Raw genomic sequence first — 27,354 nt, 5'->3', positions numbered from 1 at the left:
AGACTTTTAGGTGGGACCAGGGGTTGTCAGGTCTCCCCAGAGAGCTAAAGAAGACCACGGGATGCATGCCGGGGCTTGGGACGCAGCAGAGACATCCCAGAGGGTGACTGACTGAATGGTCCCCTCGAGGAACAGCGTGGTGGTCCCTTTCTTTGTTTCCTTCTTGTGTCACCGTCACCATGGAACGAAAACACAAACTACATACAAACTACATGAGTACTTTCACGTTGGGGACACGGGTCATCAAAAATGTGCCCTGTATTTTTTTTTTTTTTTTTTTTTTTTGCTAAGATTCATTGTCTGGTGTCACAGGAACAAGTTTCTTCCGTGCTTTCTGTGGTAAATTTCAGTTCGTCAAAGGCAGACTACAGAAATCAGTGAAGAAAACAACAACAACCCAGAAAGAAACCAGAGAGGACTCTGTGAAGTCTTTTTGTTTGAGACAAGGTTTGTCTGTGTAGCCCTGGCTGTCCTGAAACTCACCCTGTAGAGCAGGCTGGCCTCCAACCCAGAGGCCTGACTCTCCCTCCTGAACCCTGGGATAAAAGGTGTGTACCACCGCTGCCCTGCCACTCTATGGAGTCTTATGAACAAATTTATTGCTGCTTTCATATGGGACTTTCCACACTTGGGGGTCAGGAGGGGGTTACAGGAAACGAACTCTTCCTCCAGAGGTTAAGGAAAGTTCCAGATCACTAGAGCTTTGAACCCACATTTCAGATGAAATCTGGCATGTTCAGGGTGTTATGGCTGTAGACTGACCCCCATATTTCAAATCGGTTCTTTCTACATGGCAAGACCAGAGCCTGGCATCCGTTATACCAACGTCTTTGGTTTTCATAGCCCAAGCCAGGCTCCCACCCAGTTTTCTCTTCCATGTAAGCACAGAGTAAGCAGGGTAAGGCTGAGGTTCCAGCATGGGTCTCACATAGAGAGGCTCATTTCCCAGTTCTATCATTGTCCTGTTGTCCCGTGACTTCTGTCTGCCTTGTCCTGGGAAGGACATGGTCTGAAGAGGCCCTATGTTTGTCTCTGACTCTGCAGTATTTTCTTGTTTCCTGTGCTGGTTTGAATATGCTTGGCCTAGGGAGTGGCACTAAGTGGCTTTAAGACCCTCCTCCTAGTTGCTTGGAAGTCAGTCTTCAGCTAGCGGCCTCCAGATGGAGTAAAACCCTAACCAAGACACTTGGCACGGGAGGATAGCTAGTTGCTGGCTGCCAGGGTGGCAAGGTGGCCTCTAGGCTTAGGATATTTGTGGCCTTGGAACCCCATTTCTTCCCTACAGAGAGTCATAAAAATGGCAGCATCTCCATCAGGCTCTGACTTGGTCAGAATCCTGGGAGCACTCAGCCCTCTCCCTCCCTTACCCCTGACCATCCCTCCCCCCAGCACAGTGTTTTCTCATTCACTTATACCTGGATACAGAAGGATATCCTCAGGCTCTTCCTATTGGTCCTGAGAGAAGTAGCTGTGTGGGACAGTGAAAAAGAGCAAACCTGACCACCGTCCTCAGCCTCTGCCTGATCAGAGACCAAAGCCAGGCGTCACCACGGGCAGACACATGCCTAGCTCTAAGAGGGATCTCACGGGACCAAGCCCAAGCCTAGTTTTACTTCAAGTAACTTGTTTTCAAGTGGGGACACAGGTGCCTGGAGAACAAATCCCCTAGGCTTCCATACTCAAAATTGGTCGCCGACACATGAAGAGGCAGAAAGAGACAAAGACAGAAGAATAAGCCTACAGGTTTACAAAAACAGGAAGCACGCCACACCGTGAAGACATTAGAACATTACTCATGGGTTGGGGATTTAGCTCAGTGGTAGAGCGCTTGGCTAGGAAGCGCAAGGCCCTGGCTTCGGTCCCCAGCTCAAAAAAAAAAAAAAAAAAAAAAAAAAAAAGAACCAAAGAACATTACTCATGATTGACAGTTACTGTATGTCTAAGGACAGCAAGTGGCCTGAGGTCAGGCGAGATATCGTCATCCCTCCTGCTCTTTGGTAGCGTAAGGGCAAGGACGCCCTGAGGGACAGCTGGGGGCAGCAGTCTGGAGCCAGCTTCAGTGGCACTGACTAGGTGGGGCAGAAGAGGTGGAAGTTGGTGCGTGTGAACTCATGGTGGATGCTCTCCAGAAGCGCATCTGCGTCAGGGGCAGGCTCTTGGGCGTTGGGTGGCCGTGGCCGCGTGCTGTATTCCGGGGTATAGGTGAAGGAGAAAGCGCTGGGGTAGAAGAGCGCGTCAGCGCGCAGCAGGCTCACGGGCACCGTGATGGGAGTGCGCAGCCAACGCCAGTCGCTGCCGAAGGCCGCCACATCTGGCACTACGCACACCAAGGAACGAGGGCTCCTGCGGGCGGGCGGGGCATGGAAGTTGCTACCCGATCATCGATTGCAAATATTTCAGTCTTTGATTCCTCCGCCCAAGCTGCCACCCCCACCCCCACCCCTGGCCTATCTGTACCTGTACATGGTTTCTGCCTCCACATCTCCGAACCACACCTTGAGCCCAGCGTGGAAATTTTCTCCGTGCAGCTCCAGCGTGGCCACATCACCTCCGCCGCTCAGCTGGGGGTGGATGGGACCAGATGCAGGTGACGAGGGAGCAGGGGGTTGGGGTGGGGGTTGAAGGAGCCTCCTGTCCTCCCTGGACAGCCTCCCCATTCCCAGAGCAGCCAGACCGCACACACCGCCCCGCAGATTCACCTCCAGAGTGCTGATATGAGGCACTGGAGTGACAGGCTCCGGAGTACAGGCCAGGCTGGTGCTGAAGGAGAACTCCACCGACTCCGTGCCAATGATGGTCCAGCAAGAGCTGTCGTTGAGCAGTGCCCTGTTGGCCTCCTTGGGGCAGAGGGACGCCTGGCAGGAAACCCAAGGGATGGGACTGAAGCTTTGCTAATGGTCCAGCTTATCAAGTTTTCCTTCTAAGCTTCCCAGTTTATGTGCATGCATGCATGCATGCATGTATGTCTGTCTGCATGTATGCATGTATGCATGCATGTATGTATATGTACATATATAAAACCAGTCTTTCTTCAAAACAATATTTTTTATTTGTAGTGTGTATTGGTGTGGTGTGTGTCTGTGTGTGTGTCTGTGTGTGTGTGCATGTGTGTGTGTGTATGTACAAGTGTGGAGGCCAGAGGCAGCTATCAATTGAGGTGTCTTCCTACCTTACTTTTTGAGGCAGTCTCTTACTGAGCCAGAAGTTAGCTCATCTGGTTATACCGACTGACAAAGGAAAGACTTGGGATGCTCCTGTCTTTGCGAGACAGAGTTGGGATTTCAAGCGTGGGCCACTCACTGTGTTTAATTTTTTGAAACAGATTTGAGTTCCAGGGTATTGGATGCCAGATGCCAGATGCCAGAGTTGGCATGGTAGATGCTTTACCAACTAGCCATTTCCCCAGCCCCAAGATTTTAACATTCTCTCACTTAAACTAAATCTGTGAACCAGCTTAGTTTCTAATACACTAGTTTTCTTAAGCCGTCCTTTCTTGGCATTGGGAACTGCGCCTAGAATTCTGCACATGCTCAGCAAGCGCTTTGTCCGTGAGCTGAACCTCCATTTCTCCTCTCTTTCAGACAAGATTTCTCTAGATTGCTCAGGCCGGCCTTGAACTCACTGTAGCACAACAGGCTTTGATCGCTCCACGCTTTAACCATAGCCTCACAAAGAGGGTTACAGCCCACATCACCAGGCTCCTCTATGCAAAAATTATTTTTATTCATATGCCTGTGTGTGTGTTTGTGTATATGTAGTGTGTGTGTGTGTGTGTGTAAGTATGTGTCACGTGTGCAGGTGCCAGCACAGGACACAGGAGAGTGTCAGATTTCCTGGAACTGGAATTACAGAGAGTTATGAGCCGCCTGAATTGGGTGTTGGGGACCAAACTTTGGTCCTCTGAAGGAGCTGCAAATGCTCTTTACCCACTGAGCTGTCTTTCCAGCCATATCCACTGTCCTTTAGCATTGTACAATTCTGTGCCTTAAGCAGGTGCACCTTTAAACCCAGCCCTCGGGAGGCAGAGGCAGGCAGATCTACACAGTGAGTTCCAGGACAGCCAGAGCTACACAGAGAAACCCTGTCTCCAAGAAACAAAACTTCTCTGCCTTAACATTCTACAATTTTAGCTGGGATTAGTGGTACATATGCCAGCATTTGATAAGTGGAGGCAGGAGGATTATGAACTCAAGGTCAGTCTTTACTTCTTAGAGAGTTCAAGGACAATTTATGAATAAAACTTGTCTTGAACAAACACACAAAACCCAAAATAATTATAATACTTTCTGTGAGGAAATATTGCCCAATAATGATTTTTCTCCCCTCCCCCCTTTCTTTCTTTTTCAAGACAGGGTTTCTCTGTGTAGCCCTGGCTGTCCTGGAACTTGCTCTTTAGACCTCGATCTCATAGACCTGTCTGCCTCTCCCTTCTCTGTGCTGGGATTTCAGGCATACATCACCTGGCTATATTAGTTGTTTTCTATATTTAATATGTTGTATCTACTTAAATCCAGACTTATATTTTTTGGAGGAATATAACTTAATAATTATTGTTTTCCACACCGTATGACTTTTGTGCCTTGACATCCTACAACTTTGTTCAACATTATCCAATACTATTTTCTACTATGATTTTCTTTATATGCTGCATTTTTCTTTTTATTTATGTAAATGATTTTATGCCACGTATGTGTGACATTCAGAGGATAGAAAGAGGTGTCAGATTCTCTAAAGCTGGAGCTACAGGTGGTTGTGACGCTGTGGGCCACCATGTGGGTGCTAGGAATTAAACTCAGAACCTCTGGAAGAGCAAGTGCTCTTAACCACTGTGCCATCTCCAGTCTCTATGGTCTGCAATTTTGTATCCCAGTGTCTTAAAGCCCCTGGGAAGAAGTATTGTTGACTAATAGTAATGACATCATCTTTCTACATTCTATGATTTTTAATCTTCCAGGGGCAGCGCTAGTCCCTTAAGAGGCAGCCTCCATGGAGAAGAGCTTACATTCTATGGTTGTGTTCTGCCTAGGTTGCTTGGTGGTCTCTGCTTCTCACCTGGAATCGCACCACCTTCTCTGTGGAGAGGCATAAGTAGGTGCCGGCCCCTCCTGGGGTGTCGCCTGGGAACTGGAACGCGCACTTGTGCAGCTGGGATATGGGTTCGTCCACGTCAAGGAGGGCACACTGCTTGGCCACTTTTCGGATGATCTGCGGCAGAGAGGAGAGAGAGAAAGAGAGAGAGAGAGAGAGAGAAAGAGGGAGAGAGAGAGAGAGAGAGAGAGAGAGAGAGAGAGAGAGAGAGAGAGAGGGGTCCCCAGAGGCCCCTCACCCAGCCAGGCAGCTCTATTCTCTGATAGCCATGAGGTCAAGGGGCACACTCCCACTAAGCACTGAGAGGTGTCTTTATGCTTTGAGGCCCCACCCTCCAGCCCTGTCTGTCCACAGTGGCTAAGCCTCTGCACTGATCTGTGGTTACTGGTCTCATACCATAGGAGGAAGTGTGATGCCCGTGACAGTGCAGACAAGCTGCACCAGGGAACCATAGCGGATGTAACCTTCCTGGGGTGGGAAGTCCCCTTGGGAGCAGTGCCCATCAGCTGGAGATGAAAGAAAGAAAGGAACAAAGGTTCATTACTCCCCAAACCCTGTCTCTCCACCCCTGGCTTTACCTCGTGTGGCAGCTGGCCACGAGGAAAGACGCTAAGACCAAGATTCTAATCCTGGAGAGGTAGTCTGTGGTCATCCCTACAAAGGTGTGCTCCCCGGGGCAGTCACATTTGGCTTGGCTGACAGAGGAAGGGCATAGCTAGCCACTGAGATCAGAAGAGATCGGGTTACTGACTGACTCATTAGGGCCAAGGGCAAGCCTTCATCTTCTTCCCCAAGGTTCAGCTACCCTGCTTTATCTTCCTGCAGTATTGATTAAATATGCTAACACACATGGAGTCCCCAGCCCGCACCTGCTCATGTGATTACCCAGGTGGAGGGTGAAGGCAGCCCACTGTCTTGCGCTGGCCACAAAGGCCCCATCTTCCACAGAGAGGTAGCGCGTGGACACTGTCTGGGAGCGCAGGCGATTGAAAAGGGAGACCTTTGAGCCCGAGGAGATACACACTGTGAGGGGAGTGTGGAATCAGTGCCCTGGCCTCCTGTGGTCTCTTAGACTCCACAGATAATCTTCTGACCCACGTGACAGCCTGGCAAATATGTCCCCTGGCCTCGACACAATGGGTATTTGCATTTCATAGCCTTTTGTCCTGGGCCTGTTCCTGTATTGATTATGGGCTTGCCAGCTCCCTGGTACAAATGGGCTTCAAGAGTTCATCAAGTCACTCAGGACTGCTTTGTAGCGGGCCCTGTGCTGGGTACTGGGTACTGAGGCATGAACTGGGTCCAGCCGTGCTCTGAAAGAGTTCGTAGCCTGGAGGGCATACATACAAAATGCTAACTCTGCGTGCTAAAAGCTAAGTTAACGAGGCCTTCTTGGGGGAGGGGAGTGTGGAGCAGGTAGGAGTTGCATAGACGGCTGCCAGGTAAAGACCACATGTGTGAAAGAACAAGGGGACTCTCCTAGAGCTCGGCAGGTCTTCTAGCCTATGGCACACTCCCAGATTCATTTCTCACTGAGCTTAGACCGGCTGGGGATAAGGTACCAGTCCAAGCCCCTTCCGTGTGATTTCTTATACAATAGATCCTTCCTTTCTCCCCCCCCTCTGTGTGTGTGTGTGTGTGTGTGTGTGTGTATGTGTGCAGGTGTGTGTGGCTGGATGCACCCTGTTGTGTGAGCGTGGGTGCGGAGGCCAGAGCTAGACTCCAGGCATCTCAATTAGTCTCCACGTTATTCTCTGAAACAAAGGCTCTCGCTGGATTGAGAGCTCACTAGTTTTGGGCTAGAACTTTCTAGCCAGAGAGTCGGAGGCGGATCCTACTGTCTACTTGCTCAGCGCTGGGATCACTGGTGCCTGCAGCCACACTCGTTTTTTATGGGTATCCGGACCTCAGGCTCTTGGGTTTGTGTTGCAAGCACGTTACACCAAGCCATCTCCCCATCCTTCGATTTTCTAAATACGTACATCAGCCCAGTTCATTCTCTTATTTCCATATCAGAGATCAGGCTGCCCGAGATCAGGCGTCTAGCAAACATCAGGACAGGATTAGAAGCCAGACCCACAGATCCTGCACTCTTAACCATTACACTAGATCACCACGTCAATGACCTTTCCTGAGTACCAAGGGCCAGCTAGAGCACTGCTTGGGGCTGGGGCATCCCACAGGGCTTTTACATGGCATGAGGAGCTGAGTACTGGAGTCACACTGACTGAGTCATGGTCACTTCCAGACTGGGGGTGACTTTCTGGGCAGACAGTCTCAAGCAAGCCACACGGTATGCTACACTGAAATCAACCAATCACTCCACCCCCTCTCCTTCCTTATCTACATTCTTCTTTCCTTTCCTCCCTCTCTCCCTCCCTCCTAGGCTGACCTAGATGGAGATCAGGGTCCTCCTGTCTCAGACTGATCTGTAAGTACAGGAATTACACACCATTTTCGGCTCATGCAACTTCCTTAAAGTCATTTTTAGTTTGCCATGGGTTTGGCACCTGGTTGCAGCACCCCCCCCCCCCCCCCCCGAGCTGGGGACCGAACCCAGGGCCTTGTGCTTGCTAGGCAAGCGCTCTACCACTGAGCTAAATCCCCAACCCCCTGGATGCAGCTTTTGTCTGTTCTGAGTCCCCCACTGTCATCCTCAAGTCTGGTATCTATCCTCTTTCCTATGTCCTGTCTGGAATCTCTATCTGTTTTTTTCTCTTGGTCTAGGCCAGCCACCCCAGACTCCTCCCTTCTTTCTACCCAGACTCCACCTCTAAGCCCCGACTCCACACTTGCACCCTCCTCCCACTTTTGCAGCTCTGTGTTGAATCGCACCCTTCCACCCCACCCCTTCTCACGGTCTGTGTTTTTCAGCGACTGCTTCTTCTGTGAAGGCTTGGAGATCACCTTGATGAGGCGACTGTGGAACGTGCCCAGCTCCCGGCCTCCCCTCTGCACCAGCCGCAGCACCAGCCGGAAGTGCTTCCTCTTGTCGGCGTCGGAGATGAACAGGGTCTTGGCGCAACCAAATTCCTACGGGACTCAAGGGGATGAGACCAGTCTTATCGCACCTCTTTGCCAGCGGATGAGCCAACCTTCCGCAATCATGACATCCTTACCATTAGACATGACTAGAAGCCATAGTAGCCTAGGCTCTAGGTCAGAACCCACCCTCTGGCTTCCCCAATTGCCTCTTGGCTTCTGGAGGGAACTTGGGGAGTCGACAGTCTTGCCGCCTCTGCAAAGAAGAGGCAGGACTGAGAGCAAGAATCAGATGCTCTCTCGTGCAGTCTCACCCTGGAGTCTGGCTGCTCTTCGAAGTTCAACTTCTGGGTCTCGGGAGCGCTGCCGGACGCGCCGTCCAGTCCCATGTAACCGCAGACGGTGGGCCCGGTGTCCGCAGACTGGTGGACTGGAAAAGGACTGGAATAAACCTTGGAAGGACTGGGGAAGACTCAAGTGCCGGTGAAGCTTAGTTCTTGCCGCCAGAGGGCGCAGCGAGACTGCGCCCGCAACAGTCTGGGCTCCTGGGCCCTGCTGAGGCCTTCCTGTTGGTCCTTCCAGAAGAGAAGGTGCCACAGCCCCTCAGGGCACTCTCACCTTGGTCTTGCATTGGCTTCACCCTCCAGCCAGGGCCGGCGAGGTAGACACAGGGCGGAGGGCAAAAGAACCTAGGAGCACACATCATTTTCACTGTCTTAAAAGTGTCTCAACTAAAGACTCATGATTTGGACTCTTCTCTCTCAGAGAAGAAGTCCGTTCTTCTGCTTATTAGACCCCATCAGTAAGTCCTGCCCACTCCGTCTTCAAAACATCTCTGGACTCTGTTAGATTCCTACCAACTCCTCCTTGGTCCTAGCCACTATCTCTTGCCTTCCCCACTCTCAGCCTTCCAACTGTCTCTCCCTTGTTACTGCTGCCTCTTAATTTGTTTTCCACACCGAGACCAGATTATTTTTAAAAAAAATTATTTATGGATATGAGAGCTCTGTTTGCATGTATACCTGCATGACTGAAGAGGCCATCAGACAGAAGAAGGCACCAGATCCCATTACAGATGGTTGTGAGCCACCAAGTGGGTGCTGGGAATTGAACTCAGGTCCTCTGGAGGAGGAGTAGCCAGTGCTCTTAACCCTGAGTAGTCTCTCCATCCCCAGATGACTTCTTAAATGACGGTTGGCTCAGTAGGTAGGATGCGTGCCAGGGCAAGCATGGTAATTTGACTTCAATGCCCAGAACCCATCGAAAGGAGGAAGAGAACCAACTGTATAACTAATTACACAGGTTATCGTTTTCCCTCCACAGGAACTGTGGCATCCATACATCCACACTGCACCAGCACCAGCGCCAGCACCAGCAGCACCAGCACCAATGAAAATAACAGTCAAGGGGTAGGAGAGATGGCTCAGCGGATAAGAGCACTGGCTGCTCTTCCAGAGGTCCTGAGTTCAACTCCCAGCAACCACATGGTGGCTCACAACCATCCGTAATGTAATAGGATCTGATGCCCTCTTCTGGTGTACAGACATACAGGTAGACAAAATACATACATACATACATACATACATACATACATACAATACATAAATAAATCTGAAAAGAAATAACAGTTAAATTAAATTGGGTGTGGTGGCTCATGTCTGTAAAACTAATCCCTACATGGACGAGATGAGACCTCTGAGGCAGGAGGATTAGTACAGGTTCAAGTGCAGCCCGAGTCACAGAGTCAGAATCTGTCTTGTCCCCCCAAATCTAACAAAAATAAACATTATTAATAATAAATGAAAACGGTGCTGGAGAGACGGCTCAGCGGTTAAGAGCACTGACTGCTCTTCCAGGGGTCCTGAGTTCAATTCCCAGCAACGACATGGTGGCTCACAGCCATGTGTAATGGGATCAGATGCCCTCTTCTGGTGCGTCTGAGGACAGCTACAGTGTACTCACATACGTAAAATAAATAAATAATAAATAAATAAATTAAATTAAAAAAGAATAATAAATGAAAACTTGAGTCAAATTGTGATGCCCTCTTATCAACATTCCTTAGTGGCTTAAAATCCCATCTCCTGCTCATCTTCTCTAATGTCCCCCTCTTCTGTCCAGTCTCCCCCTTTCATCCTCTGACAGTACCAGTTGTACAGACTCGATCGAGGTCCTTGCGTTTTCTAGTCGGAATGGTTCGGGAGTCTTTTTCAGGCCTGGCTCCATTTTGGCACCGGCACCTCAGTTCCATCGTCACTTCCTAAAGAGCCCTTTGGCCTCCTTGACCTTTCGAGCTAAGGTCTCCCTCTTCCGGTTACTACTGTGTGACTCCACTCTGTTTTCCTTCTGGCTCTCATTACAATCCGGGGCACCTTGTTTGCTGGCTTGTGGGGAGGTGACTGCCTCTTCCACACCAGAAGGAAGATGCTATGGGCGCAAGGACTGTATCTGTCTTGTCCAGCTGGAGGCTTCGTGCCCAGCAGTGACCCTGGTGCACGACCCTTAGCAGAATGAATGTAGAACGGTTGGGGATGTGGGGGTCTGATAGTCACTGTCAAGTTCTGCTCTAGATCCCAGTAGTCAGCTATTGTTGGCTGGGGAACAGGACCCTGGCTGGACAGTAGCTGAGGTGTTAGCCTTGAGGCCTCCAAGATGTTAAATGGTGGTTGGCTTGGAGGGATGCATAGGGCTGAAGGCTGTGGAGACCCAGGAGGGGGATGGAGCCACCTACCGCTTCTCAGTTCCATAGGATTTCTGAGCCACCTTGGCATGCAGGATCCACACAGTCTGCTCACATCTTTGCTGCAGGCATGTACGCACGCCTTCCCTTAGGATGGTGGCGTGCTCTGGGGGTGACCTAGGAATGGGGTTGGGCCAACGGGTCACAGGAAGGAGAGTCAAAGGTTGAGTGGGCACAAAGCCCACTGCTGGTGAGTGAGCTGAAGTGGGAGGTGGGGTTGATTGACATTCTCCAAGGGGTCTGGGGAAGAAGCTTTAGGCAAAGAGGAGGACTTGGGCCAGTAGCTAAATATTTGTGGTCCAAGAGGCCCGCACAGATCTCACCAGCATCGCCCAGGTGCTACACGATGTGGGTGGCTTCCTAGCTGCGGTAGTCTGGGGCCAAGTGGAAGAGATGTGTTTAAAAGCCCTACATTGGGTTCTCAGATTGAGGTGGGCTTTGTGGAAATAGTAATTAAGCTTTCAACTCATAAGGGGAAACAGCCTTTGCCGGCTCCAGGCCCAGAGCAGGGGCACTGGTGTAAACGCGAATGAGACTCCAAACCGAATTACGAGGATGGGGGCGGATTTGAGTCTTTCTGATGCCCAAGCAACACCCCTGGCTTAATGCTAAGGGGGTTTTCTTTTCTTTGAATGTAGCATGAACCGGGTCAGCTCTCTGGGGTCTGTTGCTTGTCAGCCTGAGAGTTGACAGATGAGGATGGGTTCTCTCAAAGCCTGCACAATTAGACGGAGCATTTAAACGAGTCTATGGTGGGACCTATTTGGGAAATTAGTAGGTTGGACCCTGAAGAGAGCTCAGAACTCCGAGGATGTTCTTTTGAGTCCTTTTACCCTCACGGCAGGACCGAGTCTCGGTCTTTCATCACTCCTAGGGACAACGGAGGGCAAGAGTCGGGCGCGTCCTCGAAAGCCCAGCCAGGCCAGGCAGGCGGCGGCCAGGACCGCTCCGCCTCTTGGGGCTCTCCTCTGGGAAGTGTCTCGTGTAGGATTCCAGAGCATTCCGGCTGCCCGAAGTGTCGCCGCCCGACTCCAGCTGTAGCCGAATTCCAGCCCGCAGCTCCCGCCTGCAGCTCCCAGAGCAGCAGGAGAAGGGGGCGCCGCTCTTGCGGGGGCCCGGGTGTTGAGAGGAAGGGGGGGATCGCTCCCTGCCAGTGGGAGGGGTCGCAGCCCGCGCTCCCCCTCCCCACCCGCCCGCTCCAGGTTAAATGCAGCTGCCGCTTGGGCTCGCCCTAGCTGTCTGGCATTCCCCACTTAGGGCAAGCTGCCCACGCCGCCGCGTTACCTGGTCCAACTACCCAGGAGGCTGGGCCCGTCGTTCTGTAGCCGCACCTCTGAGCTGTCCGGCAGGCTCAGGTGAGTCAAAGGGCCCGGGGGCACCGAGGGGTCTGCAGGGAAGCCAGTGTAAAACCCATAGGGGGGACAGTTCTTAACAGCCTACGTGTCCAGGTCTAACCTGCAGTACCTTTTCCAATCCTCTCCAGCGAGGCCAACAAAACGCAGGTTCTCCTTGCCTAATCTCCTCCCTCCACGTCTGGCACCTTCCCAAAGTGTCCATTCCGGGTTAGCTCTTGAACTCATAGACCTCTTTGGAGTGCACTTTCCCTATCCTCGGGGCATCTGAGAAACTTTCTCTTAAATTCAAGGATCCTTATCTGGAGATCTGGGTTCACTCTAATGGGCTACCACTTCAAAGCAAGCCTTTGAACGATGACTCTCTTTGCCCTCCCTCGACCGACTTTCCCCCGTGGATCAGCGGGTTTGGAAAGCTGAAGTCCAGACCGCAGCTGTTTTGACTTTTTAAGAGACCTGGGGTGCAAGCGAGGTGACATCAAGTTCGTGTTGATTTAAGCCAAGAGCAGGATAAGGGAGCCCTTAGTCAAGAGCCAACCCTGAATCCAAAGGCCCGGTGGACCTTTACTCAGATGCTTGCACTGCGGTGCTGCCTTCGCTATGCCTCACTCTACAAAAGGCTTGCCCTTCCGTCTACCTCCACCAACAAGCCGCTGGCACATCTAGCTAGCTCGTCACCATACTACGACAGACCCTGCCAGAAGGAGTTTTGTTCCTCTACCCTCCCTGGAAAGCCAGAAGGGAGAAGAATCCTGAATAGGAAGCCGGTCTGGAGTCAGCCACTCATCGGCCTTGCTCAGAATGGGCTCATTCAAGGAAGTTGGGGGGGGGAGGGGGAGCGCTGGGTTAGGGGGCGCTAGCCTACTCTGCCAAGAAACCACAGAAAAGTGGATAGAGCAGGCTCAGTGTGCCATGTGGGTGTGGGGTAGGGAACGGAAGAAAGGCTTAGTGATTCTTAGGTGCAAGGGAACCAGGCTGCTCTGGGGGAAGAGACAGAGATGGGGTGGGAGGTGGGGGGTAACTACTGGGTTTAATTCTGTGCCTGGAGCCCAGCTAGCCGCCTTATTGGGCCCCTCATTTTCCATCCATACTGTGTGTGTGTGTGTGTGTGTGTGTGTGTGTGTGTGTGTGTGTGTGTGTGTTCCCTTCGTGGTTCTCAGAGGACCTAGTTAAGCTACACAGGAAAGAGAAGGCTCACCTGTTGTCTCCCCGGGGTTCATGGCCGCCGTCGAGGCCCAGGCCGCTCTCTCGCTGCCCTCTGGGCACGTCTACTGCCACTGTCTTCGATACCGTTCACACCAATAAGCCCCGAGCCGATCCTCGCTCTGGATTTATCGCGTCCAAGCCTAATCTTCAAGGTCCCGGGACTCCCAGCCGCTGTTTGCTCTGGGCAGGGACACCTGCTGGGCAGATGTAGGCTTCCCACGGCGTAGAAGCCAGATCCAGTATGCGCCCCCTGGCGGCCACTTTTTTAAGAGCAGGCAAGTAACAGGCATTTCTTGTGTAGGATTTACTGGCCCACCACTAACAACTCAGACACCAGGAGTTGCTTTCGGTGTGGCAGAGCTGTGGCCCAGGGTGTGGGGAAGATGGCGAATGACCTCTGTCTGTAGAAGAAGAGCATGTGAAGCACCTTGGCTGACTCACACACCAGATAGACAGGACTCTATCTCAGCCACAGCCACTTTCCTGCTGTAAGGGGGGGGGATGTATGTTATATATATGTATATATATGTATTTGTATATGTATATATACACACATGTATATATGGTGTGTATGATCTGTAATATATACTATATATAATTTTTTAAAAATTTATTTATTTATTTATTCTATATGAGTACACTGTAGCTCCCCTCAGACACACCAGAAGAGGGTCTCAGATCTTATTTACAGATGGTTGTGAGCCACCGTGTGTTTGCTGGGATTTGAACTCAGGACCTCTGGAAGAGCAGTCGGTGCTCTTAAGCACCGAGCCATCTCTCCAGCCCCATATAATTTTTTTTTTTTTGGTTCTTTTTTTTTTTCGGAGCTGGGGACCGAACCCAGGGCCTTGCGCTTCCTAGGCAAGCGCTCTACCACTGAGCTAAATCCCCAACCCCTAATTTTTTTAAATACAGGCATTTGTCTCCTTTTGAGCTTTATGTGATTTTGTCTACTTCTTATTTACTTGGTGTCCTGTAGTTCTGCAAAATGTCATTTTCTACAAAGGCTTCCCTGTGAATTTCAGCAATCCCAGTGTGGTGATGTCAAAAAAATTATCATGAGTCTTTTTGTCTTGTTTTGAGACAGGATCTCACTATGTAGCCCCGGCTGGCCTGGAACTCACTGTGAAGACCAGACTGGCCTCAACTCCCAGAGATCTGCCTGCCTCTGCCTCCTGACTGTGCTACCAATTCGTGGCAAGACATTTTGAATAGATGCAAAACCAAAGTGTACATCCCCTGATATAAGAGTGAAGTCCAAACGTTACCAACTTCTTTCTGCCTGCAGGCTGTGACACTTCGGTTCTTCATCCTTCCAAGCACCATGAAGGGCCCTTTTTGCTGGCCACTGCCTCTGTTGCTGCTTTTCTTGCAGTCCTGGGAAACCCAGCTACAGCCTGCAGGTGAGCTGGATCCCAGCCCTCAGCATGCGAGGAAGGGAGCAGAAACAGTTTCTCTATCCGCGGTGAGCCAGCATTTCCGGAGGGGGTGGCGCAGGGGACTGACAGACGGACTGACAGACGTGTGTATGTGCTAGGGACGGAGGGGGAGGGCTGGGATTTGAAACACACCGGGCTGGATTCAGGCTTCCCTTTCATCCCTCCGGTGAAGTTTCCTCACCTGCAGTATGTGGCAAAGTTTTGTGTTTACACAGAACTGTTCATTCGGTGTTGACTTTCATTGAAGCTTATTGAAACCATGGAAAAAATCGAGAGACACCACATAAAAACCCCTATTTGAAAATTTTCTTGAAAAAACAAAAACCAAAACAAACAAAAGCCTGAGGACCTGCTTGCGGAGGCAATCCAAGTTATCAGGGACACAGGAGATGTAGCATTATAGATATAATCCAACCAGTTCATTCATTTATGATGTATGGCTGGTTCTTGTAGGTATTTGAGACGGCGACATCTTTTTGTTCACCCCTCAATACATAATACAAACTCAGAACAGCTCTCAGAACTGCATGCGGGGAACCCGTGCGATTTCCTGGCTCAGGTCCCCTCAAATGATGGATGAGGGACTATCCAAGGCGTATTTGTTAGGTCAATAACCTGCTGGGCGCTGTTCCATTCAGATAACAGCATTTCTTCCGGCCTTTCCGGAGAGATCAGCTTTAGTTGACCCTTCCCCATCTCCCTGCAGGTCCTAGGTGCTATACTGGGCCCCTGGATTTGGTGTTCATGATTGATAGTTCCCGCAGCGTGCGCCCCTTCGAGTTCGAGACCATGAGGCAGTTCCTTGTGGGCCTCCTCCACAGCCTGGACGTGGGTCTGAACGCCACGCGCGTTGGTGTGATCCAGTATTCTAGCCAAGTGCAGAGCGTCTTTCCCCTGGGCGCCTTCTCGAACCGCGAGGACATGGAACGCGCCATCCGCGCGGTGGTGCCGCTGGCTCAGGGCACCATGACCGGCCTGGCGATCCAGTATGCCATGAACGTGGCCTTCAGCGAGGCCGAAGGCGCGCGCCCATCGGAAGAGCGAGTGCCGCGCGTCTTGGTCATCGTGACGGACGGGCGACCTCAAGACCGAGTGGCCGAAGTGGCCGCTCAAGCGCGCGCCCGCGGTATTGAGATCTATGCAGTAGGGGTGCAGCGAGCCGACGTGGGCTCTCTGCGCGCCATGGCTTCACCACCGCTGGACCAGCATGTCTTCTTGGTGGAGTCCTTCGATCTCATCCAGGAGTTTGGCCTGCAGTTCCAGGGCCGGCTGTGTGGTGAGTTAGAGTGGCGCCAAGCTCAGGCTATGCAGATGCTCCATTCTAGTTTGCAACATTACAGGCGATCCCTCAGTTTTACTCTGCTCTCCAGGTACTAGTAGTTGTGGTCCCTTCTGCAGAGTGGTGTGTCGCGCAGCAGTCAGTCATGCTGTGTCAGAAACTGGCTCCGTCACAAGCTAAATGTCAACCCTCACAGCAAATGTCTTTTAATCAAGAACCACTCAAAATCGAGAGTACTATCTGTCAGACCCCGCCCATCCGAGTATGTGCTACTCTAAGCCCCCTTTTACACAAGCTATGAGAACTCTCTTTGCCACCTTGTGGGGTGTGTGTGTGTGTGTGTGTGTGTGTGTGTGTGTGTGTGTGTGTGTGAGAGAGAGAGAGAGAGAGAGAGAGAGAGAGAGAGAGAGAGAGGGAGAGAGAGATTTCTTGTAACCTTGAAGTTGATTTGTAGCTGAAGCTGATCTTGAACCACCTATCCTCCTAAATCCACCTCCCAAACTCTGAGATTACAGAATGTACCTCTGTGCTGGCTTTGTATTCACACGTTGTTACTCCATCTACTGAGTTTTTTTTTTTTTTTCCTCCGGAGCTGGGGACCGAACCCAGAGCCTTGCGCTTGCTAGGCAAACGCTCTATCACTGAGCTAAATCTCCAACCCCTATCTACCGAGATTTAATACCTCTCCATCTTGCTGCAGGACCCTCTCCTCTGTGTGATCCTAGTCTATCCCCATCCCTTCCACTGAGACCATTTAAAAGGACCACTTCAGTCCTATTCTTCCTCTAACCCTCTCACCTGGACTGACCCTCTCACAGAAGCGATTCCGTATCATACCTAAGTCCATACTTGGGAATGGTATTTGCTTCAGACCTTACCCCTGCCCTACTCTTCAACCCTCCCCTTGAATGCTTCTCCCTGTCTGTTCTCTGCTGATTGCCCCTTGTGTGTCCTCAGGGAAGGACCTGTGTGCTGAGTTGGAGCATGGCTGCCAACACCTGTGTGTCAACGCCCCAGGAACATTCTACTGCGCCTGCAACTCTGGCTACAAGCTAGCGCCAGATAACAGGAATTGTTTGGGTGAGTGCCACCCCATCCTGCGGTCTCATTGTCTTCTTTGGCTTCCTAGCACCCCAATAACAAGTTGGCAAGTTCTTCAGAAGTAAAAGCACTCTCCATTCATTGTACAATCCATAGAAAGACGGAATAACACTTGGGGCCACACAAATCTTTGGTGGACTGGAGCTTGGAGTCTTTTTTTTTTTTTTCCGGAGCTGAGGACCGAACCCAGGGCCTTGCACTTGCTAAGCAAGCGCTCTACCACTGAGCTAAATCCCCAACCACCCCCCTTTTAAAAAAGATTTAGGTTGAAAAAAAGAACCAAAAAAAAAAAAAAAGAAAAAAGATTTATTTATTTTATGTGAGTACAGAAGGTGGCAACAGACCCCATTACAGATGGTTGTGAGCCACCATGTGGTTGCTGGGAATTGAACTCAGGACCTCTGGAAGAGCAGTCAGTGCTCTTAACCTTTGAGCCATCTCTCCAGCACCCTTAGAGTCTTGATCTCCCACAGTTAAATGTTCTCCGGTCTTGCCTCTGCGCTTCAGTTCTCTCTGTGGTAATTCCTCTCTGCAAATCCTTGAAAATCTTCTGAACAGCTATGGTGTGTGATGCCTTGCTTAGATGATTAATTGGGTTTTTCCTGTGGGGGAGGATTATATGGTTCTGTTCCCGTGACTGTGTTTTCTACCACTCACAGAGCGCCCGTTGTTGGAGAGCCTTCTGCACATTCAGAGCAACTAGTTCCACAACTTTAGCTTCACAATCTGGAAAAAGGGAGGGGGGGTCACGTGATCCCAACAACTCAGTCAATACATGGGTCTTCTTGTATTTAGAAACTTGAAAAGGCTGAGGGCTGGGCTGGAGCAATGGCTCGGTGATTAAGAGCACTTGCCGTACAGTCATGGAGACTTTGGATCTCAGCACTCATGAAACATACAAGCATCTGGCAAATGCCTGTAACTCCAGTCCTGAGGTGGGAAGAAAGGAAGATCACTGGGGCTTGCTGGTTTCCAGTATAGCCAAGAAACTGGTCCAGAGAGAGACCCTGTCTCAAAGGAATAGATAGAGAGTGATGAGGAGGGCATCCAACATCTTTTCTGAGTACACATACAGTTGTGCACACCAGCGCACTCACATACACATTAACTAACTATCTAAAAGTCAACTTAAGAAGTTTAGCATGAACCCCCATTAGATTATGATGGACATTAAGTCCTTTCCTAAGATATCTGGAGAATTCATTCTGGTAGCCATATCTTGATCTGGGCTTTCCTTTCCTTTCTCCCTCTCTTTCTTCTTCCCCTTCCTCCTTAGTCTTTCCTCTTCCTCTTCACTCCTCTCTTCTCCGTCCCCCTCCCCTCCTCTCTTTCCCACCCCCATTTCGCATGTGCTGGCCTCAAATCCTCCTGCCTTAGTCTTCAGAGCACTGAGGCCACTGACACACACCGTCATGCCTCGTCCTGCTGCATTCTTTTCACTCACAATCTTTCCTCATTTTCTTTTCAGTCCCACATGGCTACCTTGTTGCAGTCTTTGGTCTACACATGTGCACACAGAAGGCCACACTTTTGTTTGTATTTTTACATGTGTCCATTCTGTTAAAGGTGGAAGTGGGCAGGGAACTAATTAATGTAAAAGTCAAAGGTACAAGGGGAAAAAACATTACTTGCAATTGCTGTTAGATGCCCCTGTTCCTGGACGACATCAATTATTCAACTACAGAGGTTTTCCCATTGCATCTTTAGCCCTCAGGGCTATTGGACCTCCTCCCATCCCTGTTCCACTGCAGCCCCTTTCCCAGGAACCCCACATTTCCGAAGCTTTCCTCAGTTCGGGTCTAGACCATCTTCACAGGTATTCCTCTACATGCTGGACCAGAAGTGGGCTCTTCAGCTTTGGAATGTGTCCAAGGTTCGAATTGAAAATGTTACTTGAGGGGTTGGGGATTTAGCTCAGTGGTAGAGCGCTTACCTAGGAAGCGCAAGGCCCTGGGTTCGGTCCCCAGCTCCGAAAAAAAGAACCAAAAAAAAAAAAAAAAAAAAAAAGAAAATGTTACTTGACCCTGTGGAACTCACAGATGTCTGGGTAGGACACCAGACTAATGCATTATGACCTTTGGGGTAGGGGCAAGGCATTGGTGTTAACGTTTTTTTATTTTTTTTTATTTTTTTATTTTTATTAAAAAGTAATGCTGCACACGTGTATGTGAGGGCCTGTGGAGGCCAGAGGTAGATGTCAAGTATCTTCCCCTACCACCACCCGCATTATTATCATTTAACGATTTTTACTTATTATTAGTGTGTATGTGTGATCTGTGAGCGCAGATGCATGGTGTCACAGGGTTCACGAGGAGGTCAGAGGACAAACCCTGGACTTGATTCTCTTCCTCCATCTTTAAATGGGTTTTGGGGATTGAACTCAGGTCACAGGCTTGTGAGGCAAGGGTTGTGTTGGCCATGGGGCCATCTCCTGGAACACTCCATGTGTTCTTGTTGTTGTTGTTGCTGTCATCGTCATCGTCGTCGTCATCATCATCATCATCATCATCACCACCACCACCACCACCATCATCATCACATTGACCAGTTCTCTCACTGCATCAGAGCTTACCATTTGGCTAATGTGGTTAGCCAGTGGTCTTTGGAGATCTGTGGCTCTCTGCCCATCCCAGGGCAAGGGCTACAACGAACGCACTTGGCCTTTACAGGGATGCTGGGGATCCAAACTAAGGTCCCCATGCTTCTGAAGCAGACACTTTACAGACTGAGCATCTCCCTGGTTCTTAGTTGGGCTTTGTTAGAGCGAGCTTCAGAGGGTCGTGTGGCTAAGGCCATGAAACGAAGCCCTGACCAAAGGCTGACCTCATCCTCTCCCCAGCCATAGATCTCTGTGCTGAAGGAACCCATGGTTGTGAACACCTCTGTGTCAGTTCTGTGGACTCTTATTTCTGTCGTTGTCGAGCTGGCTTTGCACTCCAGCAGGACCAGAGAAGCTGCAGGGGTAAGTAAGTCTCCCACTGACCCCTCTCTGAGCATTTTAAACAGAGGCCCTTGGTGGCTATACTCAGGAGTGATGTCTTGCCATTTCTTCCTTCCTTCAGCCATTGACTACTGCAGCTTTGGAAACCATAGTTGCCAGCATGAGTGTGTGAGCACTTTAGTGGGGCCACAGTGTCGCTGCAGAGAAGGCCACGACCTGCTGCCCGATGGGAGAAGCTGTCAGGGTGAGGAGATGTCTCTCCTGTTTGTAGGGAATGGAAAGGGATTCTAGCTGCTGGGATCTAACCTGACCGGTCCTACTTGGTGTCTCCTTTAAAGTCAGGGACTTCTGCAATGGCGTGGATCATGGCTGTGAGTTCCAGTGTGTGAGTGAGGGTCTTTCCTTCCACTGCCTGTGCCCTGAGGGGAGGCGACTTCAGGCTGATGGCAAGAGCTGTGACCGTGAGTTATAGGGCAGAGGGTCTGCTCCTGACCCATTGCCTGCCTCTTCTTCAATGCCCAGTTACAGCCCCAAAGATGGCGGTGTGTATGTGCGTGTGTTGGGGGTGTGCTTATGCCCAGCTTCTGTTCCAACCAGTCTTCTATCCTGCTGTCAAGACCGATTTCCAAATCCATATCCGATCACATCCCTCCTTCACTCAAAATCCTTTTGTGGCTCACCAGTGTCTACAAAATAAAGATCAAATGCCTTCCCCTTGAATTTTTCCAATGCTGGGCACAGCCACATCAATGGATAATGAAACCGAATTAGTGGGTCACAACCAGCATTTAAGGGAAAGAAGAGAAAATTAGTTTCCTGAGTTTAGGAGAGTAAATATTGCTTCATGAAGTGGACATTCAGTTTTGCGAAATGCACGAGGCTATATTATAACTCTAATTTTCATCATGGGCTGTGGTCAATTTTGAAACCATCACTTAAGTTCATTACCATCTACTTTAGCCAACTCTTTTTTTGGGGGGGGTTCTTTTTTTTCGGAGCTGGGGACCGAACCCAGGGCCTTGCGCTTCCCAGGCAAGCGCTCTACCACTGAGCTAAATCCCCAACCCCTACTTTAGCCAACTCTTTAGCCCATCTCTTGCCACACTTGAACATTTTGGTCACACTGGCCTGTCCCTCTCCAAATGTGTCATGTCCTTCCCAGTCCCCATTCCTTTGTACGTGCTGTGCCAACTTTCTAGAATGCCTCTCTTGCCTTGGCAAATTCTTGGTCATCCTTCAAGACTGTGTTAGTCCATTATGGTTGCCATGTGGCCACACTGATATGCATTGCTATAATGAAAATGCTCAAAGCGGGTCGATTGATAAAGAATAGAGCTGACCTTGGCTCACAATCTGGAGGTCTGGGCATAGTGTCAACATCTTGCTATTGGCGATGACCACATAACTAGAGAGAGAGCCCTTGAGAGTAAAGAGTATGTGTGTCCGAGGGTTCAAATACAGGGGGTGGCCATCCTTTGTAACCATTCACCGGCAGGGTCATTCTAGTGTCCCAAGACCTACTCAATTCTGTGATATAGGCGTTAATTTCTCCCTAAGGCGGTGCTTCATGACCTAATCATCTCCTAGAAGGCCTGTAATGGTTCAGATATAAAGTGCTCCCTCTCAAGGCTCACACATCAAAGGCTTGGTCCTTAATGCAAAATGTTTAGAGCCTTGGATCTTTTAATTGAGTAACCGAAAGGTAGACTAAACATGAGAGTAGATTCTTAGGGTGTTGGGAAATGGAACTGTAGAGGATGGGCCCCAGGTTAGGGAAGTGGGTCACTGGGTCACTGGGGGGTGTGTGTCATTTTTTTGAGACAGGGTTTATGTAGCCCAGGCTGGCCATGTACTAGTTACGTAACTGATAATGACCTTGGGCTTCCTAATCCTACTGCCTCCAAATGGTACCATGTCTCCTTTTCTGCGGTGTTAGGGATCTAACTCAGGGCTTGGTACAAACTAGGCAACCATTCTACCAAATGAGCTTCATCTCTAGTGCTTGGAGACTGGGATTTGGATGTGTATTCCAGGCTGGTCTTGATCCTGTCTGCCTCCCAAGTGCTGGGTTTATAGGCTTCTGCCTCCATGTCCCGTTTGAAGAGTGTCTTGCTCTAGCCCCTTCCTGTCCATCTGTCCATCCATCCATCTGTCTGTCTGTTTGTCCGTCTATCTGTCTCTGTTTCCTTCTATAATGAAGGATGTTACTTTCCTCCATCGTTCTCCTGCTGTCATGATATCTGGCTTCTCCCCAGGACAAAAGCCATGGAGCCAGATAGCCATGGACTGAAATCTCCAAAGTCGTGAGCTAAAACAAATCTTTCCATCCTAAAGTTACTTAGGTCACTACAATGGAAAGACCGTAAGACCCCTGGGTCTCAGTCACTTCTCAGTCCTGTTACTTTGGGGACCAAGTTCCTAGCACATGGACTCTTGGGCGCAAACCATATCTAAGCCACAACAGCGTCTTAAATGTTTATTTCTCAGTTCTGGAAAGGCTAAGACCAAGATGCTGGCAGATATGGTGTCCCAGGAGGCTCTGCCTCTTGGCTTATAGTTTTGTCTGTGTTCTCCCTTGATGGAGGTAGCAGAAAGTCTTGTAAGGACATTAGATAATTGCATCCATGAAGGCTTGACCCTCATGTCTGCGTCGAATCCCAATTTCCTCCCAAAGATGATCACACCAGAGGAGAGGGCTCTGGCAGATGCGTTTTGAATTATACAAGTACCCGATTTGAATCAAAGACAAAGTTGAACCTCACCACTTCCATGCAGCCTTGCTCAACCACCCCCAGGAAAGTGATTCATTCCTGTCTCAGGCTCCCTTACTGTCTCCTCATATTGCACTCTCCTTAACTGTGGCAGATGGCATGCCCGCCCCGATCTCATGGGTCAGGATTATGTTTTCTTTGTCACTGAGCCCCCTTCTGGTTCTCCTGAAGCTCCTGGATCAGAACAAAGGAAGCAGTGTCTTAGTGAGCAGCTTCAGCTGTTTGTGGTTTAGATGATCCTGCCTTCCAATCTTGGCTTCGCCACTGTTAACAATGGAGGCAAGTCACAAATCACTTTATCCTCAGAACCTGGTTTATAGAAAGTGGGGATAGCACTCAAGAAGGAAGTGTGTAAAATGCATGTTTCAGTGTGTGACACATGGTAAACATCAGTAAATGTTTTTGCCATTGTTATTAACACTGATATGGTGCTCAGAATTGTGGCAGATACCTGCTAGGTGATCAATAAATGCTAGCTATTGTGGTACTTTTGCTCTTGAACCCAGAGGCGGTGGTGTTTGCCTTTGATCTCTGCACTTGGGAGGCAGAGGCAGAGGCAGAGGCAGAGGCAGAGGCAGAGGCAGAGGCAGAGGCAGAGGCAGAGGCAGAGGCAGAGGCAGAGGCAGAGGCAGAGGCAGAGGCAGAGGCAGAGGCAGAGGCAGAGGCAGAGGCAGAGGCAGAGGCAGAGGCAGAGGCAGAGGCAGAGGCAGAGGCAGAGGCAGAGAGGCAGGCAGATCTCTGAGTTTGGAACTAACCTGGTCTAATTCCAGGACAGCCAGGGCTACACAGAGAAACCCTACCTTGGGGGAGGGGGGAAGCATTTGTTCAATGCTAAGCACTTAATCATCAAAAGCTATCATACAAGAGAGAATGCTGGTTATGTAATGATTGCTGGGCACACACAATCAGGACACATAACTAGTATGAGTTGTATAATAAATATTGGCGATTAATAACTATATGAGTATGTGGCTGTGCTGGGTAAAGAGAGCCCTTCATCCAAGTCTTCTCTTTGGCAGGGTGCCGGGAGGGCCACGTGGATCTTGTTCTCCTGGTGGATGGCTCCAAGAGTGTGCGTCCACAGAACTTCGAGCTGGTGAAGCGCTTCGTGAACCAGATTGTGGATTTCCTCGACGTGTCCCCTGAGGGCACACGTGTTGGGCTGGTGCAGTTCTCTAGCCGGGTGCGCACTGAGTTCCCTCTGGGCCGCTATGGCACCGCGGCTGAGGTGAAGCAGGCAGTTTTGGCCGTCGAGTACATGGAGCGCGGCACCATGACAGGGCTGGCACTGCGTCACATGGTGGAGCACAGTTTCTCAGAGGCGCAGGGCGCGCGGCCTCGAGACCTCAACGTGCCTCGTGTGGGATTGGTGTTCACTGACGGCCGCTCTCAGGATGACATTTCTGTGTGGGCAGCTCGTGCCAAAGAGGAAGGTAGGTTTGGTGTGGGGTTGGAGTGGAGACTGGAAAGCAGTTTTCTCTATGCTTGGAGCTCTCTCTTGAGTGCCTGGGCCTTATAGGTATCGTCATGTATGCTGTGGGCGTGGGCAAGGCTGTGGAGGAAGAGCTGCGCGAGATCGCATCCGAACCATCGGAACTGCACGTGTCCTACTCTCCGGACTTTAACACCATGACACATCTGCTGGAGAATCTCAAAGGCAGCATTTGCCCAGGTGAATGCATCTCTTCCGGGGTGGGGGTGGGGTGGGGGTCGGGGTGGAGTGGGGGCGTGGTCTCTTGTCTTGTCTAGACTCTGCTAGATGCCCTGGTCCTCAGCACTTCACTACCCTTCCAGCTATGGCTCTCTACACAGAGCTTGTTATTTAAAGTGGGGACCAGTTCTGTCACCTTGCCATGGCTTGTCAGAAATGCAGCCCCGGACAGTGAAGCGGCCCCTCACATGCTTTGTGTGCACATCAGAGTCAGTGAAGCATGTATGTACGGGCCTGGTCCATGTGGAGGCCAGAAGCGGGGGTCAGTTTCGTGGGGTTGAAGTTACAGATGGTTGTGAGCCACCATGTGGTTGCTGGGAATTGAACTCATGACCTCTGGAAGCGCAGCCAGTGCTCTTAGCCACTGAGCTATCTCTCCAGGTTGAGAGAAAACTTTGAAAAGCAAGCCAAATTTATCATTCATAAACAGAACTGATTATAACTCTCCAGCTTGTTGGGATTCAACTTTATAGACTTGGCAAAGTGACAGGACAGGGTTGTTTATTTATTTTATTCTATTTTTACAGTGGCTTGCACTTTCAGGGGGACATAGACCATAAATGCCATTACTGTAATGCATTTGGTCTTCAGCTGCAGGGAGAAGGATCCAGACGTGCCTGTGGGGAGCAGTTGGACCAGGCAGGCCTAGCTAGCCTGGACACATAGAGAGGCAAAGCCAAAGAGAGACCCTGACTCAAAAAGGTGGGAGGAGAGAGCTGACTCCCAAAAGTTGTTCTCTGATGAGTGCTGTGGTCTGCTCTCACGCATATAATAAAAAAATAAAAATAGAAAATGGTGTGGGCTAACAGTGATGCTATCTCTGTAATAATCACCATTATTTTCTGTACTTTTAAGGAATTGTAGGCAATCAAGTTTATCTGAATTCTGCTCTTAGATGTTGAAGTACATGTGGAGATAAACTCAGATCCATAATTTTTTGTTTTTTGCTTTTGAGACAGTGTGTGTGTGTGTGTGTGTGTGTGTGTGTGTGTGTGTGTGTCTGTGTAGCTTTGACTGTCCTGGAACTCACTCTGTAAACCAGACTGGCTTCAAACTCACAGAGATCCACCTGCCTTTTGAGCACTGGGACCAAAGGTTTGCACCACTGACTTGGGTCTGTAATTTAAACATTAATTTCACCAGAATCAATGCAATCACAGATTGTTGGGCGGCATCCTGATTCAGTAGGGTCTGGGATGGGGTTTGGTAATTTGCTGTTATGACGAATTCCTAGGTTATGCTAATACTGCTTACCCACAGACCACAGCTTGAGGTAAACTGGTTTACTTGAAATACAGAATACAGGGTTGATTCGTGCCTGGCATTACTCTAGATACTGTGCCAATATGGTGTTCAGTCACCACATGTGTATAATGAATTACAATTGGTCACGATAACACAAAATAAACACTGAGTTCTTCGGGTGCACCAGCCACATTTCAAGTGTTAAATAGCTCCAGGTGGCTCGTGGGTATTGAATGAGGCAGGACAGATACAGAACAGGTCTATTGTTTGTCGTGTCTCATTTGGAGAGAGCTCCTCCATCTGGACTTTTTCTAATCAAAGCGAAACCCGTGGACTTCAGTATTAATGTGTTTTTAGGAGCTTATTGAAAATACAGATTCTCAGTCTGAATTGCAATCTGGATTCTAGCAAGCTCCGTGGTTATCCCAGCAGGCATCAGGGTTTGAGAATTTCTCTTGCAAGTGGATACACATACATAAATCGTCTAACCCCCACAACCATCAGTGGGTAGCCTCTTTCATTATATCCATTCTACGGATGCGGGTAGAATCAAGACTTAGAGGGGCTGAGTTTCTCCCAGAACTTCTGTGCTGCTTGGCTGGGATTCAGGACAGGGCTAAATCCAAAGCCTGTATGTACATACTCAACCATCGACTCGGTAGAGGTGTATCAGAAGGTCAAAGCCACATCCGGGTGGGCTTCCGTTGGCTTCTCATTCTCTTGACTCTTGGCTTTCTCTGCTTGCAGAGGAGGGCATCAGCGCGGGGACAGAGCTTCGGAGTCCCTGCGAATGCGAAAGCCTCGTGGAGTTCCAGGGACGCACGCTGGGGGCGCTCGAGAGCCTGACGCAGAACCATATCCTTTGGGGCTGGAGGCGCTGGTTGCCGGGCAGGTGAAGGGATCTCTGAGACCAAATTTTCCTTAACCGCTCACTGGCCCGGCTGACAGAGCGCCTGGAGGAGCTGGAGAATCAGCTGGCTAGCCGGAAGTGAGGGTCGCATGCTGTCCGAGCAGCCAGCGAGGCAGAGCCCGAGCCTGGACCGTCCGGGAGGGGGCGCTGGCGGGCCCCAAGCGCTGCCTTCGAGCTGGGCTCACCTGGACCAGGAGCCAGATTTAGGGGAGAGGGACAAGGGGATGGGGAGGTGCTGGTGGGGAAGGACTGCTACACTCGCCGCGAGCTTTGTTGGATTTCTTTTTTGTTTTTCTTTTCTTAAAAAAAAAAAAAACAAAAAACCCACGTTGGTCTTCACGGGGTCGGTTTGTGGCTATTGCTATGCTGCCAGAGGGAGGGGAGTTCAGACGGAGCGTGCTCGCAGGCGCCCGGGCGGCGTCCTCTTGGAGAAAGGCGCATTGTGCAGTACTGGGGCTGGGGGCAGGGGGCCGCTGCTTCCCGTCTCTTGTTTATTCAGCCCAGAACAGATGGCCCGTTATGCAGGACGTGGGGAGGGAGGGGGTGCCCCGAGAACCTTTGGGTCCGAGGAAGTCTGAGTCCCCCATCC

General features: G+C 50.3%; 2 protein-coding genes across 5 annotated transcripts; one reads left to right on the top strand and one right to left on the bottom strand.

Annotated features, from left to right (window-relative positions):
- Positions 1-1,173: 1,173 nt before the first annotated feature.
- On the bottom strand, positions 1,174-13,611 carry Rbpjl (recombination signal binding protein for immunoglobulin kappa J region-like). 4 transcript variants are annotated; one of them, NM_001108604.1, is given in 12 exon segments: positions 1,174-2,343; positions 2,458-2,561; positions 2,700-2,855; positions 5,053-5,205; positions 5,485-5,594; positions 5,974-6,111; positions 7,947-8,121; positions 8,385-8,500; positions 8,689-8,759; positions 10,802-10,927; positions 12,095-12,197; positions 13,361-13,535. In NM_001108604.1, coding segments are annotated over 12 exon segments (1,548 nt in total). In that variant the 5' UTR covers positions 13,383-13,535; the 3' UTR covers positions 1,174-2,069.
- On the top strand, positions 12,043-27,107 carry Matn4 (matrilin 4). Its single transcript, NM_001106539.1, is given in 11 exon segments — positions 12,043-12,165; positions 14,657-14,771; positions 15,514-16,083; positions 17,044-17,166; positions 20,027-20,149; positions 20,250-20,372; positions 20,467-20,589; positions 23,919-24,332; positions 24,419-24,571; positions 26,603-26,710; positions 26,789-27,107. Coding segments are annotated over 10 exon segments (1,875 nt in total). The 5' UTR covers positions 12,043-12,165; positions 14,657-14,692; the 3' UTR covers positions 26,848-27,107.
- The last annotated feature ends 247 nt before the right edge of the window (positions 27,108-27,354 follow it).

The sequence above is a fragment of the Rattus norvegicus genome, chromosome 3 (genome assembly GCF_021556685.1).
Source record: "Rattus norvegicus strain SHRSP/BbbUtx chromosome 3, alternate assembly SHRSP_T2T, whole genome shotgun sequence".
Taxonomy (NCBI): Eukaryota; Metazoa; Chordata; class Mammalia; order Rodentia; family Muridae; genus Rattus; species Rattus norvegicus.
The sequence above is the reverse complement of the archived record's forward strand: the minus strand, read 5'-3'. Positions and strand labels throughout refer to the sequence as shown.